The sequence below is a fragment of the Asparagus officinalis genome, chromosome 1 (genome assembly GCF_001876935.1).
Source record: "Asparagus officinalis chromosome 1, Aspof.V1, whole genome shotgun sequence".
NCBI lineage: Eukaryota > Viridiplantae > Streptophyta > Magnoliopsida > Asparagales > Asparagaceae > Asparagus > Asparagus officinalis.
In genome coordinates, this window is record NC_033794.1 from 58,297,181 (window position 1) to 58,313,372 (window position 16,192).

The window sequence follows — 16,192 nt, forward strand, 5'->3', positions numbered from 1 at the left end:
AGATGGGTAATCGCCTTAGCGTATCCAATGATGAGGAGCTTAAGGATCAGATATTGAGAGAAGCTCACCAGACCCTATATGCTCTTCATCCAGGTAGCACTAAGATGTATTAAAACCTTCGACAAAACTTCTGATGGAACCACATGAAGAAGGAGATAGTTGAATTTGTGTCAAAGTGTTTAACATGCTAACAGGTAAAGATTGAACATCAAAAACCCTCGGGACTATTACAACCTTTACCCATCCCAGAATGGAAATGGGATCACATCACCATGGATTTTGTTACTGGACTACCCCGCTCAACAAAAGGAGAGGATGCCATATGGGTGGTAGTTGACCGCCTGACCAAATCAGCATATTTCATACCCTACAAGATGTCGAATACCATGGAAAAGTTGACCACCTTATACATTGATGAGATCGTGAAGCTCCATGGGATTCCCATATCCATTGTATCTGATTGAGACCCTCGTTTCACCTCTAGATTTTGGAAGTGTCTACATCAATCTCTAGGGACTAGACTGAAGTTCAGCACCTCAGCACATCCTTAGACTGATGGACAATCCGAGAGAACAATACAAACCCTAGAGGACATGCTGAGAGCTTGCACCTTAGATTTTGGAGGCAATTGGGCTACGCACTTGCTGCTAGTAGAGTTCGCCTACAACAATAGCTTTCATTCTAGCATTAGCATAGCACCTTATGAAGCCCTATATGGGAGGCGATGCAGATCCCCTATCTGTTGAGAAGAGACCGGTGATTGTCGATTACTCGGACCAGACGTAATCCAAGAGAAGACTGAGAAGATCCAAACCATTCAGCAACATATGCAGACAGCACAAAGTAGGCAAAAGAGCTATGCAGATTGACGATGCAAGGACCTAGAATTCCAGGTTGGTGATCATGTGTTTCTGAAGGCTACACCCATGAAAGGAATATCAAGAGGTAGTAAGAAAAGCAAACTCCGTCCGAGCTACCTCGGGCCATTCGAAATTTTGGGGAAGATCAGACCGTGGCCTACCGGCTAGCCCTGCCCCCAGAATTGGAGAAGATTCATAATATGTTCCATGTCTCAAACCTGAAGAAGTACGTACCAGACCCAGGACACATCATTTATCACCAAGCTTTTCCCCTGCGGGAGGATCTATCTTATGAAGAATGTCCGTTCAAGTGCTACGCTATAAGGAGAAGCAACTAAGAAACAAGTCCATATCACTAGTTAAAGTGTTATGGAACAATCGAGACATTGAGGAGGCAACATAGAAACTAGAATCTGAGATGCGAAAGTATATCAACATTTATTTTGAGGGTACACAAAAATTTCAGGGACGAAATTCCCTTAAGGGGCGAAGTAATGTAACATTCTATTTTTTTCTTTCTGTTGATCGGATACAATTATCGATACCGATCTATGAGTTAGTAAATTCTTTCCTTCATGGTTTCACAGATAATCTTCCAGCATGAGAATTTTAAACTTTGCTAATTTCCATATTATGATTTAGTTAACGAAGTTATAGCATGCATACAAACTTAGCATGTAAACCTAATAGTTAACGAAGTTATAGCATGCATACAAACTTAGCATGTAAACCTAAACCAACCATGCTTTAAACTTTAGTTAGAGATAACCCAATCAAACTTAGCATGTAAACCTAAACCAACCATGCTTTAAACTTTAGTTAGAGATAACCCAATTATTAAATAGCTAATTTGAAACACTCTAATTAACATAGCTGTTTAAATAGTTCAGCGATGATAGTGGGTGAAATTTTGCACAAAAACCCTCAACTTTGGTCAAATTGAAGATTTCTCTTCACATGGGCTTATATATATGTGCCCTCTACCTCTCATTTTGCCATTTAAGAAGAAAAATCTCTTCAAAACCTCCTCCCTCTCCTCTAAAAATTCCCAGCACCTCTCCTCTTATAAAAAAAAGAAAAAAAATATTCCAAAACCCTTCAAGAACATTAAAGAAGAAAGAGTGGAGAAAGAATGTAGTTGAGGACTTTGGAGGAGGAAGTGGAGCAAGTCCCAACCTAGGTAAAATTCTCTAATGCATGTTATCATTAAGGATGTTAAAACTAAAATTATATGATTTAATTTAAATTTAGTCTTGCAAATAACATTTTAGGGCTTGCATGTCAATGTCATATTGAAACAGAAATTTCGTGCATAAATTTCTAGCAGGATACTCTATCAGTAAAAAGATCATAACATTCTTTGTAAATATATTGAAATGAAGAAATTCTTTCTATTCTAGAAAGTACACATCTGTGGCTTTCATTTGAGACCCTATTTGTTTAATTCTAAAATCATTTACTAGGTTAAAAGTATGGTTTAACTCAGTGCATATGTCTGAAACTATCTACCTGAGTTATGTCCTTTGTAAAGAGCATATATCTCAACATATTCCATGCACGCATGAAATTATTTCTATTCTAGAAACTACACATTTGTAGCGTTCATTTAAGACCCTGTTTGTTTAATTTTAAAATCATTTACTAGTTTGAAAGTATGGTTTAACTCAGTGCATGTGTCTGGAACTATCTTCCCGAGTTATGTCCTTTGTAAAGAGCATATATCTCAACATATACCATGCATGCATGAAATTCTTTCTGTTCAAAAAACTAAACATTCATGGCTTTCATTTGAGACCCTGTTTGCTTAATTCTAAAATCATTTACTAGTTTGAAAGTATGGTTTAACTCAGTGCATGTGTCTAAAATTATCTGCTTGAGTTATGTCCTTTGTAAAGAGCATATATCTCAACATATACCATGTATGCATGCATGAAATTCTTCTATTCCTGAAACTAGACTCAATTGTCTTTCTGTTGATGTAAGTTTGAATTAATTTGAATAACATTTGGTAAGTCTAAACCTAGTTCTAATAGCTAGTATATGTACTGGCAATTTCAATCTACCCCCTGTGTTGTTTTGCATGTAACATGCATTATAAAAATGAAAATTTGATAAAACTAATGGGACTTGGAATCTAATCCATCATATCACTTATATACCAATGTTGAGATCATATACATAGTGGTAAGTACCCGAAATAAATCATTCATTCAAGATAGTAATCTCTATTTTTCTGCTACAGTTTTGATAGGTGGAGTTTGCTAAGAGCATAAAACTTACTATACACTATGCATTAATGTAATATTTTTATATTATAAAATTAGACTCATAATAGAGTCATTTGGAACTAGTTTCATGCATTTTGGATATCAATTGTTATACCATCCATCACCTAAATCTGCTGCATATACACTACTGGTGCTGCTGTACATGCTAGAGATATTGAATGTAATCATCTAGAGTGTGGCTTATACTATAATATAAGTTTTAAGTTAGAAAATTATAAAAGACATAGTGTTTAGAATCTCATGTGGGTATACATGTATATAGGACAGAGAATCTTGGATTCATTCGTTGGCCGGGAGGATTCCGACATAATCGGTAGGTAACTTTTCATTGTTTCCTCTCAAGTCTTTGAGAGTTCGATTGATTACTTTCTTAAAATTTCTGCGAGTTAGTTTCCCATGCTAATTTGTATATCTTATCACTTCAGTAATATTCCTATTTGATTCACTTCATGCATTAGCTCTTTGTGATTGCTTAGCCATTGTTATCCTAATGTTGTTTATATCAGTTTTATATCTTTGATATCCTTTTGTGATTGCTTAGCCATTGTTATCCTAATGTTGTTTATATCAGTTTTATATCTTTGATATCCTCGAAAGATTATACCTAATGTTGTTTATATCAGTTTTATATCTTTGATATCCTCGAAAGATTATATTGCAACATTTCGACTTGATTCGATGATTCGACTATTGGTAATGATAATATTTCATTCTTTATTGATAATTGATAGTCTATATTAATGGATTATGCCATGTGTGAAGTAAGCTTCACCGGTGGGTGGCAATAGTAATGTGTCTCGCTGGTGACAATGCCCTGTGTGAGGATGCTCACCGCTGAGTGTATAAAGGCATGCACAGTTTATTAATTATCCTATGATTCGGGAGTTTGAAATCCTGAATATTAGACCTTGATTATTCATCTTTACATGTTATTTCATTTCGGTCAATAATTTCGATATAAGAATGGCAACTTAATGTTCAAATCCCTTTGTTCAAGTTTGATATCTACGTCTATCATTTTCATTCGTTCCCTTGTGTTGTACCCGAGATTTTTATGGTTACTTATTGGGCCTTAGGCTCATCCCTATTGTTTCTGAATCCACTCGTAGGTCATACTACTGGCAAGGATAAGGAGATTGCAGACCCTGAAGTTGAAGATTAGCTGTGGAGCAAACTCTCAGTCGGATTTAATTTATGTTCACTCTTGTAGTATTTTTGACTTATAAAACATGTACTAATGTTGTAGCCATTGCTATTATTATAATATTTTGTAGTTCCCTTTAGTGTTCTCCTATTTTGGTATTCTATGGACTCTACTATCAACCTCGTGATCCTGAGTATTGCATATACATCTCCACTGCTTTTTTTTCGCCCTTTAGTATATCTATATTATGATGTGCATAAAGATTTAGCAGGTCAACCATTCTTATTACAAATAGGTCATGCCCAAATTTTTATGTACCTCCCTGAGGGGCGTTACATGTTACAATTATCGTAGTACACTAGCAGGAGGCTCGCATGACAGAGGTTAAAATCAGCCGTCTCAGGGCCACAATTACGGTAAGTAGCAGAGGATTTGAAGCACATCCAGCCATCTCGAGAATTGAGGGGCTAGTAGGCCAGATTCATGCCATCCAAGAGATTCCAAAGGGACAGATAGTCTCATATGTTCCACCACCATCAGCGTAGCAATCACCAGCCATCGGCAAGGTTTATGCAATCGTACCGCGCGATCTTGGTGCGAGCAGAGCTTTCTTAGTGATTTCCTTCCCAGCTCGAATCTTGTTGATACAGAAGCTTTACATTCTTTTATCTATCATGATGTCATGATTAGACATCAACTTGTAGCGTAGCCTTTAGGTGTTCCATTATCTTCGAAAGGTGTCTCTCTTAATCGTCCTACGAATCTTCGATGTTTATGTCCGTGGTCGATTTAATCATCCTACGAATGTCCGATGTTTGATGTTATTTTTTGTATGAATTGGTTATCAGCCTACAACGTTAGTATAGACTATTTTACAAAGATAATCAGCTTGTGAGCATTCAATGAGTTTGTATAGATAGTAGCAACCTCATAGGGTAATTAAAATGCGGAGTCATTTCTGGCATACATCAAGGTGGTGATGATATGGGATTGGGATGCAGATTTGAGTGAGACAGGAGTCCTCTCAGAGTATCAGGATGTCTTTCATGACATACCGATATTTCCTCCAATAAGAGAGGTTGTTTTCCTACATCAAGTTGCAGCAGACACCGTACTGATATTCCGAGCACCCTATCATATGGTACCCGCTGAGATGAGGAAGCTACAGACTTAGCTAGATGACTTGTTATCTCAAAGTTTCATTTTCTAAAGTCGTTGTCATGGGAGCACTGTTCCTCTTTGTGGAGAAGAAGGACAATAGCATGTAATTATGTATAGATTATAGTGAGTTAAACAAGGTCACTTCCCGGATCAGGTATCCACTTTCGAGAATTTATGACTTGTTTGACTAGCTGTAGTGAGTGCATCATTTTTTGAAGATTGATCATCGTTCTGATTATTTTTATTTGTGAGTGCGGGGAATGGATATTCTCAAAACTGCCTTTCTAACTTGATATGGGTCTTTTGAGTTTCTTGTCATATCATTTGGGCTGACCAATGCACCTGTGGTGAACCAGGTTTTCCATCCATGTTTGGACCAGTTTGTGGTTGTTTTGACGATGACATCCTTATAAGTTTGAGATTAAAGGTAGAGCACGAACATCATCTTCGTTTGGCATTGTAGACTTTGCGGGAGCATTAGTTTTGAGGTTAGGTTTTTGGCCATATTATCAGGAAGGAGGCATTATAGTGGATCCAGCTAAAGTGAAAGCAGTACTAAATTAGGAGCCACCGAAGACAGTTACAAAGATTCGTAATTTTTTAGGTTTGGCCGGCTATTATAGGAAGTTCAATCAAGACTTCTTGAAGATTGCAACACCACTTACACGCCTTAGGCATAAGGGTGTATAGTTTGATTGGGGGCACAGAGTGTCAGCAAGACTTTGAGACTCTAAAGGCGAAATTGGATACAGCGTCAGTAATGGTTATTCTAAGCAGTGATAAAACATTTGTCGTCTACACGAATGCATAGTTAGCCGGTTTGAGAGGTGTTGTGATGTATACCCACAGAGTTGTAGCCTATATTTCAAGGTAACTGAGAACTTATGAGCAGATTTGTCCCACGCACGACTTGGAGCTAGCAGCAGTGGTTTTTGCACTAAAGACGTGGAGACATTATTTGTATAGAGTGTAGTTTGAGTTATTCACAGATGACCAGAGCTTAAAATATCTCTTCTCACTGAAAGAACTTAACCTGAAGCAGTGGCGATGGGTTGAGTTTATTAAGGATTATGAGTTTGCTATACAGTACCATCCGAGAAAGGAGAACGTGGTAGCAAATGTGTTGAGCAGGAAGTGATATCGCGGGCTTGTAGCTTTGAGGTGTTCATTACATCGAGATCTGAATACCCTTAGCCACTATGATTTCAGGCTAGAGATTAGGGGGAGCAGTGCTTTCTTAGGAGCTTTATTAGTATAGCCATCTTGAAATGATAGAGTGATCAGAGCTAAGCTAGAGGACTCTTGGATTCAAACTTGTAAGGGAGAGATTTCTAATGAACCCAAGGCTGATTGGACAATTGGAGCAGATAGAGGCCTTCAGATGAAGGGTCGATTAGTTATGCCGAATAATCCGCAGCTGAAGAGAGATCTATTTGATGAGGTGCATCATAGAAGGTATACAGTGCATCCAGGCATTACGAAAATGTATAAAGACCTGAAGAGGCATTTTTGGTGAAGTGACATACACAGAGAGATCACAGAGTATGTGGCTAAGTGTTTTTGTAAAACCCCATAAATTTGAATATTTTATGATAAATAATGATATATATATTATATAGTAAAAAATAATATATTTTGATATTTGAGTATGATAATAATTGATTTGAGATCAATTCAATGTATATTTGTGAAAATATGAGTACAAATACACAAAACATGCACAAAGGCCAAAAGAGTAAAAATCTGGTAATAATGACTAGTTATGAGTTTCTACATTTTACACACCTATGTAGTTAGAATCTGGAAAAGTGTAAAAGGTCAAAGTTGTATGTCTCTTTAACATCTTTCTAACAAATCTTAGATCACCTTATTCTGAGGTCGGATGAGAAAGTTAAAGCCAAAATACCGAAGGTTATTTTCCTAGTCAGACTAGGTTTCCTGGTTCGGGTCTGTTTTCGGTGAAAGTCGCTGTTTTTATTGCTTTGAATCTGTTACAACTTTAAACGTTACAACAAGAATCGATAAAAAGTCGGTCTTTTAATAAGACCTCCTTGTGCAACGAAACAAAGATTACAACTTTTCGAAAATAAACACGAGATCCCGTTTTGGTGCGGTCTCGCTTGCGTGGGTCTTTGGCCTGTGACGGGGATGTTGATATCCGTGGACCACCGGGGCAATCAGATCCGTTCCGGATAAATCGGACAGAGTTTCGTCGATCCGCGTGAGATCTAGAAACTTCTAATCCAGAAATATCGGACAGAACTTCGTCGATCCGCGTGAGATCTAGAAGTTCTAAGCGTATACCTCGGCTAAAGCGAGGTAATAGCTCTTCTTAGTATTAACGCTAAAGGCTAATACTAAGGAAGGATGAGAACGGGTGATGAAGGCTGATTTAGACCTCTCCTCCTCGGTTGAAGTGCTCGATCAGTGTTTGCTGCAGCAGGGCTTCGCCGAGGCTCTCCAAAAATCCAGATCATTCCAAATGAGGTAAGGGGGTCCTATTTATAGGAAAACAAGAGGGGGGGCGTCCGCACAGATCTAGGACACCCCAGGGGTGTCCGCACAGATCTGGGACACCCTTGGGGTGTCTCCAAAAATCCGAGACACCCCTAGGGTGTCTCGGAAATTCCGAGACACCCCTGGGGGTGTTTCGGATTTCTGAGACACCCCTGGGGGTGTTTCGGGATTCCGAGACGTCCGTAGGTGCGTTTTGGTTGTTTCCCCGTAGATTCTTCGTACGAACTCGGATTTGAGTGATTCCGGGTGCGTTGGATGCGTGACGAAGAGTTCGATCCGCTCTGATGGTTGGATTGTCTTTAGAGTGGTCGAGGCACGGAGGGTGTTGTCCTTTTTGTGAACAGTGCCGGGCTTCCCGATTGGTCCGGGTCTTCGTGATTCCGAAGTCCTATCTGCTCACGTAACTCGTCGATTCACTTCAATCGTTCATCGACGTCAATTAGGCTCATGTGGGTCGGATGGTGATGTTCATTGTCGTTCGTTAACACTGAACCGGTTGTGGAGAACTATAGGCAATTTTCAATGCCTACAGATACCCCCTCCAAAGTGTTCCTGACTCGTTTCTTTTATAGAAGAGGCTGGAATACTTTGGATGTGATTGATCTGGCCTTCAGTCGGCGTAGTTAGCTTCAACTCTTGACTCTTTCGATTTTCGATCTATTCGATGCTTTGACGAATAGCCGAGGTTCTTCCGGCGCTGCGTTTATCGTCTGGCCGTCGTCGGAGTCTCGAGTCTGCAGCTGATGAATTGAGTTTGGCTCGTGTCATTGAGTTGACTTTGAACTACCTCCGCCACATTATGCTGGCTTAGGGTTTTGGATCACCGTGTGTTGACTTTTTGTCGCAACGCATTGACCGGCGTTGACCTAGGGTTATGCGTTGACCGGCATTGACCTTAGGGTTTTGAAATTGTCAAACGTTGACTTCTGTCGCAACGCTTTGACCGGCGTTGACCTAGGGTTATGCGTTGACCGGCATTGACCCTTAGGGTTTTGAATTGTCAAACGTTGACTTCTGTCGCAACGCTTTGACCGGCGTTGACCTAGGGTTATGCGTTGACCGGCATTGACCCTTAGGGTTTTGAATCGCCATTAACACAGTTTATACTCGTACGTTTGCTGGACCCCCCCCCTTTTGTCTTTTTCTTCATTTTGTTTCCCCCCTCTTTGTTTTCTTTCTTGTTTGAATTTGTTTCCCCTTTTGTTTTCCCCCCTCTTTTCAAAAGAGAATTCATCTTCTTCCTCCAAACCTCCTCCATTGTTTTTCTTTCAAGAGCTCCATACCCCAAAGAAATTCGGTTTTTTGTATGCTCCTTCTTGGCCGAAAATTTTCACTTTTCACTAGGGTTTCTCCCTCCACCTTCAAGCTCGGATCTTGACTCTTGGATTGGGGATTTCAAGCCTCTTGATTTGGGTAAGCTCCTCTTCACCATCCTCTTATTTTGTGGTAAAGGTTGCATTTTTATTCTTGTGGTAGACTAGGGGGCATGTATGCACTATTATTTCGGGGGGTTTTGTGCAAAAAGAGGTAATGGCCGAAACTTTGGGGGGTTTATTTGCAAAATTCGTGGGGGTTTATTTGCAAAATGGGACTGAAATTTTGAGGCTTGGATTTCATTCCCCTTTGGTAACAATTTGGATGGGTGTTTCATGCAAAAAGACCATACCTTATTGAGGGTTTTATGTGCAAATGTGGGGCCGAAAAGTTTTGGGGGCTTATTTGCAAAAGTGGCCGAAGAATTGGGGTGGTGTTCATGTAATAGAGGACTGAAGTTTAGGACCTAAATTACATGTTCATTTGGCCACAAGCTTGAGGGGTATTTTAGGCAAGAGGACCAAAAGTTGTTGGAGGGGTTTATTTGCAAAACAGCCCATAAATGTCTTAGAGGGACTTATTTGCAAAAGGCAGTGAACTTATGGCTGAAATCCAATGAGTTTTGACCACGAACTCATGATCAAAATTTTGATAAGGCATGTGGAGCCCAAACCAAGATTTTGTAGAGGGGCTTTTATGCAAAATTGGCTGAATTCTGCAAAAGGGCTCATTTGCAAATTTTAACCAAAATTGTGGGGTACCGGGGTGTTATATGATCGAATGTGACGATCATGACCCGGGTCACGCGTGTCCTTGACCTAGATTTTGGCCTTGAACACAAAGGGTATTTTGGGTATTTCACCAAAATTCACCGTGAAAGATGACAATCATCGTGCACGAAATTTGTAGGTTTAATTAGACTTCAATTATGAAATCCTATTTGTGTATAGGATTTTAATTAAAGTTCTTAATTTCCCTTTTAAATTTCGTATATTCATGTTTTAGATTGTACCTGACTTGCTGCTTTTCGTTGCAGATTTGCAATGTCTCCGCGTCGATCTCGTCCCCGGAGGAGCCGTTCTCGTTCACAGCATAGTGAGGAGGAGGTCCCCACGACATCCTCTCCCGCGGCTTCATTTTTCGGGGGTGAGAATTTATGCAGAGATTTTGTCTTACATCCCTGATTGACCTCTTTGCGGGTCATGAAGGAAGAACCGATACCTCTCTCGCGGAGGGTAAGGTTTCAGACTTGTTTTGCTTAGCCAATTCAAGTCTTCGGATATATTGGGGCGATTTTGTGTTGTCCTACACCTTATAGGTCGGTGTACGTTACCACGTTATTCACGTGATGACGCATGCCGTCCTTCTGGTGTAGGTCACTCAAAATCGTCTCTCCAATTATTCCGTGGATGAGTCTATCATTCTTCTTACGAGATGGATTTTCTGATTCCGCCCTTGTGCTTTATTGCAGTGGAATTTCCCGCGGGTAGCCTTCCTCCTCACGCCAACACCGGATGTAGTCGGGAGGTTTTCTCTTCCGCTACTCTTAGGCAGGCTGTTGGCCCACTTCCTCGGTTCGACGGGGATCGTCCAAATGACTCTTGCCGTTCGATACAGGAAGGAGGGCGCCATTGCTTGCGCCAACTTATCACAGATGCCTCCTTCACCCCTGATTCTACTTCCACTCAGGTTCTAAAGAAGCCGGGTTTTCTATTTGGAGATCATGTCAGGGATCCTGCCACGCTGACTCTTTGTGAGGAGCATTGGTTAACTCTTGACGGTGGAGCCTGTTTGTACATCCCTTCGATTCCACGCCACTATTCTTTCAGTCATTTGAAGGGGCAAGCCGTGGACCGGCAGATGTCTTGGCATCTTACTGAAGATGCTGATCGGGTTCAATGCGGATATGCTACTCACCATAAGACTCCTGGCTCTGAGGGGTATCATGACGTGCGTGGTCTACGACCCGGGATCATGGGTCTTGATACTGCACCCCCAGGCGAGGTGTCAGCTGCTGCTCCGACTGTGAGCAACCGTCTGGCTCTTCTTGGGAGACAGTTACCCCCATCGGAGTACAGATGTTATGGCTGGGCTTCCTCCCTAGCCAAAGGGTGGTGGGCGCGCATGACTGGTTTCGTCTTGGCGCGCTGGGAGAGGGATCTGAAGAGCAGTGGGTTGTATGCACCCATACGAGCTACTATGTACGGCATCCCAGTCAGCTGTCGCCATTTCTTGGCTTTGCTGGAGACTTATGTGCCCGATAGCAACACCTTCCTGACCAGCGGAGGTGAGCTAGGGTTGGCCTTGCACGAGATGCATTATGTTTCGGGTCTTCCGATGGGGGACTGTCCGTATCAGGAGTACTTCCCTACGAACCAGCAGCTGGAGTGTATGAAGAAAGATACTCCGGACATGTATGACACACTCTGGGATCTTACTTGCCACTACTACACTTCCTTGATCCAAACTTCTCCCCAAGCGAGAAGGAAGAGGCAGATCAGCTTGAAGCAGTTTGCCAGCTACTTGTTCCAGAACTTGGAAGGTGATTCCAGTGCGCCCATTCATGAATTAGACGTGATGACTCCTTCGGCCGTTAATGAGTTGTTGGAAAAGGCTGAGGTTCGTTCCTACACTATCGGCAGTGCTGAGGGGGCTTTTCCCGCGGGGACAAAGTTTCGCTCTTTTCTCCGCCGCGCACAGAGGTCTATAGGGTCCCGGGCGCTATTAGCAGGCTACCTTGCCCTTTGGTTGAAGAAGTGTGTCGTCCCGCACCAACCTTCTGACGCTCTACCCATCGAGGTGCTCTTCCCTGCAGTTCAGCTGGCTTATGGGAGAGAGCTTTCCCTGCTCCCAGCAATGGTTGCTAGTATCCATTGCGGGCTCAGGGGTCTGGTTAGCAGTTTTACACATATGGGTTCTGAACCATCAGCTGAGCTGGTTTGCCCAAAGGTTGAGCTCCCTTACGCATATTTGATGGCGTGGCTCGTTCTTCACCGTCCCGACTTGATGTCGGCCCCCAGCGTTGTTGACATCCCTGTCCCCTTCATGCAATTGTTGGAGCAGAGCAGATGGTTTGGGAGCAAATTTAGTGATGTTCAGCGAGAGCTCCGGGTCCGCAAGAGTTGGGAGTTCTTTAAGTGTTTCCCTCACTTTTCAGGTCGCTATGGCGACGTGCTGGTTGATGAGGAGAAACCTAGAAGTGACCGGACCGTTCTTGACGCTGGTTGCTTCCGGTGGTTAGTGAACATCCGTGTAGGCTATCTCGTCCTTCGGGTGAAGAACCAGTGCCACATAGAGCCTTATCTCCCTTGCCGCTTTGCTCGACAATTCGGCTATGACCAACTGTATGTCGGGAATCCGAGCCGCAGCCTGCGGGTTGAGGGAGGATTGATTGATGGCGTTCGAGCGTGGCTATGGACGATGGTGGGCTGTACTGGAGCCCGTTTTGCTCTTCCTTCGTACCGGCGTAAGCCATTGATCACTTTCCTCAGCTGCAAGTGGTTCCTTTCTGCATATGAGTCCATCAGCGCGAGGAGCCTCTCAGAGTTGCAGTCCGAGTATGCGGTCCGGGCTGCTATGATGGCTGGTCGCAGAGCTGAGCTTGCTCAGAAGCGGAGAAAAGGGCATGCCAAATCTCTTGTCTCAGACGAAGAAGAACTTCTCCCTGCGGGTGATGATGACGAGAACTCCGAGGACGAGTATGCGGACGTGGATACCGGCAGAGGGGACTTCGATACTGGTTTGTCCTATCTCTTTTAATTTTCATTTTCCATAAATGACAGCTCTTTTTCATTGAAATGGCTATTGTCATTTTAGGTAGGACAGCCGGTGATCATGAGCCCTCAGCTCCTACACACGTTGAAACGTGTGATAGGCCTGCGCATGTTCGACCCTATGGTCCTCGGAGGGTTGGTGCCCCGAAGAGGAAGAAGACTGCCCATAAGTCCCATGACGGTCAGCGTCCCTGTGGAGTGGACTTAGGGAGCACCGCCGATGGAGGGGGAGGTAACATTCAATTGCTCTTGCTTCAAGGTTGTTTACCTTTTGGGGATTTGTGACCATGTTTTGTGCTTCAGGTTTCTTCGAGGAGGGCGAACTCCCACCGGGTTCGGCGTCCCCTGGCGTTGACAACATGGATTGCTTTGTGCAACAAATGTGCGACGCTTTTCACGATGGGTCTTTGGGCATCGACCTTAACATCGATCTTGAGCAGATAAATAATGTTGAGCCCACAATCCCTTATTCAGGTATATCCGCATCCAATGTCATTTTCCTTATGTAAGGTGAAGGAAGATTTCTCGTTTGAGCTTTCCTCATCCTTCAACATTTGGGTTACCCTGCAGATGTTGCGATGGAGGGGCCAAGCTTCTCGAAGCCGGATGCCGGCTTATTAGCTGACATGCTGGCTGAGCAGACTTCCAGAGGGACCGAGAGACCATTCTTCGGGAACGATTCATCTACCGGTATATATCTGATTTTCTCCCTCTTGCCCGATATTTCATATGACTAATGAATGATTGATTATCGCAGCGTCTACCATTGGAGTTAGCCCGGTATCTATCCCTGGCATATCCAGTTTGCCTCAGAGCGACGGGCTTGCAGGTATGTATACGATTCAGGGATATTGTACTTTCCTATGTTTATCTGTCTTTTGACTAATGAGTGCAATCATAGGACCAGCCGCTAGGACTGATTCTCATATGACTCCTGACATCCCTCAAATGCCCGCGGATAATGGATCTACAGGTATGCAGATCCCAATTCTTCTTATTCGTCTAAATTTTCATTTTGACTAATAAGAGAGTGTCATCATAGGACCAGCAGCTTGGGCCGATACTCTTATGACTCTTGGCATTCCGGCTGCATCTGAGGACATGGGGATTGCAGGTATTCATACGACCTTCTTATCCCGATTCTCCTTATTTGTCCAAATTTCCATTTGGTTAACATAGGAATGTCACTGTAGGACCAGGCGTTCAGCCTGATACTGCTACAGTCCCCGGGGTTGAAAGTCCTCATAGCAGTGGTGCCTCCCCGTCTCTGCCGAGTGGTGCGAGCAATATGTCTGCAGGGGCTGACGTACCCTCTTCTGCTGCTGTCTCGGAGCCTGTCGGCTCTCAACCTGATGGGACATCCGTTGGCGTCGGTATGTTCGGAACCTGCCTTTTGACTTTCCTTTCCATATTCGATAGTTCACTGAGTTTCCAAGTTGTTGCTTGTAGGATCTCGATCTTCTTTGCACGAGCGTGTCCGTAGCCTTTTGGCCGATACTGATCCTGACGGAGAGGCTTTCCGTACGGACCTCAGCTTCTTCACCGCCTGGTATAATGGTTTGATTGAGAAGCTTCTCCACCGAGGAGGCGGCTTCGATCAGTTCCGGCGTTCCTTCTCTCGCCACATGACGATGATGAGGGAAGAAGGATACCCGGAACTGGCTGATTCCTTCACTGCTGATTTCGCTGCCCTGGAGTCAGAGATACGAGAGTTGAAGGAACTGGAGGTTACCGGGGCTTCTTCTTTCGTATCCTCTGAGTTAGAGCATAGGATGGAGCAGTGGCGTGAACTGAGATCTTCCGTCGGGCGTGAGCTTCAGTCACGCGAGAGCTCCCTTGCGCATCTAATGGCTAACATGGCGAGGATGGATAGGGAGAAAGCTGAGTTACTCCGTTCCTTGGACTCGAATCGCGAGGAAGCGACTAGGTTGAAGGAGGCCTTGAAGCGTGCCGAGGAATCCGCCGTTCTTATCGCAGATGACTTGATCGGACTAGAGCGTTCTCGTGACCGGGTACTCGAGGAGTTCGGATCCACTCAGGAGGGATTGATGAAGTTGAAGAGTGAAGCTGCGGAGATCTTGAGCTGTTCTGAGGAATCTGCCCGAGCAGATCTGCAGGCGGGACTTGAGCAGAGTTATGCAGATAGACTTTTTAGCTTAAAGTCTCATATTCTTAGTCGTCAGTTGCCTTCGGGCTAATGAGCTCTTTGTTGTATGCTTTTGACTTGCAATAGAAACTCTGCATTTGCTTCTTTTGTGATTTCTCTGTACTTCTTCCGAATGACAGATTTATGGGTTTTTTGGCAAACCCCCAGCCATCAACGGGTTTGATGTGCCTTTACCGATCACCGTTTGAATCGGGCTAGCATGTGGATTGTCTAGATCCGTTCCACACGTAACGTTATGCTAAGAAAATTGCTTTTCTTAGACTTGATGCTATGACTTTGAATACATAGACTTCGTCTTTCTTACGGGAATAGACTACCCGGCAACGCGTGTTAGGCGTTGACTTTGGGGTTTTTGGCAAACCCCCAACCCTCAACGGGTTTGATACGCCTTTACCGATTACCGTTTGAATCGGGCTAGCATGCGGATTGTCGAAATCCGTTCCGCATGTAACGTTGTGCTAAAGGAATGAACTCCCTTAGACTTAATGCTACGACTTCGAATACGTAGACTTTGCCCTTGTTACGGGAATAGGTTACCCGGCAACACGTGTTAGGTGTTGACTTATCCCTTAATGCTACGACTTTGAATACGTAGACTTTGCCCTTGTTACGGGAATAGGCTACCCGGCAACACGTGTTAGGTGTTGACTTATCCCTATTTAGGATTCGGGATAAAATTCCCCATGCACCAAGTGCGCGGATTGGAAGTTGAAAGTTGTGTCAAAATAGGAGAGGAAGAATTTTATATTCTGTCTCCCGGTGCTGAAGAGGAAGAATTTTATATTCTATCTACAGCTCGAAAGGAAACTCGAGGTGGGATATCCACCCCCAGAATCCAGAAGGATGAACTGGGAGTGGGATTTCCACTCCGAGCATCAGAAAGGATGAACTGGGAGTGAGATTTTCACTCCGAGCATCAGAAAGGATGAACTGGGAGTGGGATTTTCACTCCGAGCATCAGAAAGGAT

The 16,192-nt window shown here is 43.4% G+C and overlaps 1 protein-coding gene and 2 long non-coding RNA genes across 3 annotated transcripts; all 3 read left to right on the forward strand.

Annotated features, from left to right (window-relative positions):
* Positions 3-11,436, forward strand: LOC109834701. The gene is made up of 4 exons (XM_020402732.1): positions 3-93; positions 9,198-9,383; positions 10,321-10,430; positions 10,756-11,436. Exons 1-4 carry the CDS (start codon positions 3-5, stop codon positions 10,978-10,980), a joined length of 612 nt encoding a protein of 203 aa, XP_020258321.1. The 3' UTR covers positions 10,981-11,436.
* LOC109842596 lies at positions 13,148-13,659 on the forward strand. Its single transcript, XR_002247328.1, has 3 exons — positions 13,148-13,289; positions 13,361-13,531; positions 13,628-13,659. It is a non-coding gene; the product is annotated as an uncharacterized LOC109842596 (long non-coding RNA).
* LOC109842603 lies at positions 13,709-14,136 on the forward strand. Its single transcript, XR_002247329.1, has 4 exons — positions 13,709-13,747; positions 13,815-13,886; positions 13,959-14,030; positions 14,100-14,136. It is a non-coding gene; the product is annotated as an uncharacterized LOC109842603 (long non-coding RNA).

Coding starts and splice junctions, on each gene's coding strand:
- LOC109834701 (XM_020402732.1), top strand. CDS start 3: ATGGGTAATCGCCTTAGCGTATCCAATGATGAGGAGCTTAAGGATCAG. Junction 9,384..10,320: donor TTTCAAGCCTCTTGATTTGG/GTAAGCTCCTCT, acceptor TTTTCGTTGCAG/ATTTGCAATGTCTCCGCGTC. Junction 10,431..10,755: donor CGCGGCTTCATTTTTCGGGG/GTGAGAATTTAT, acceptor GCTTTATTGCAG/TGGAATTTCCCGCGGGTAGC.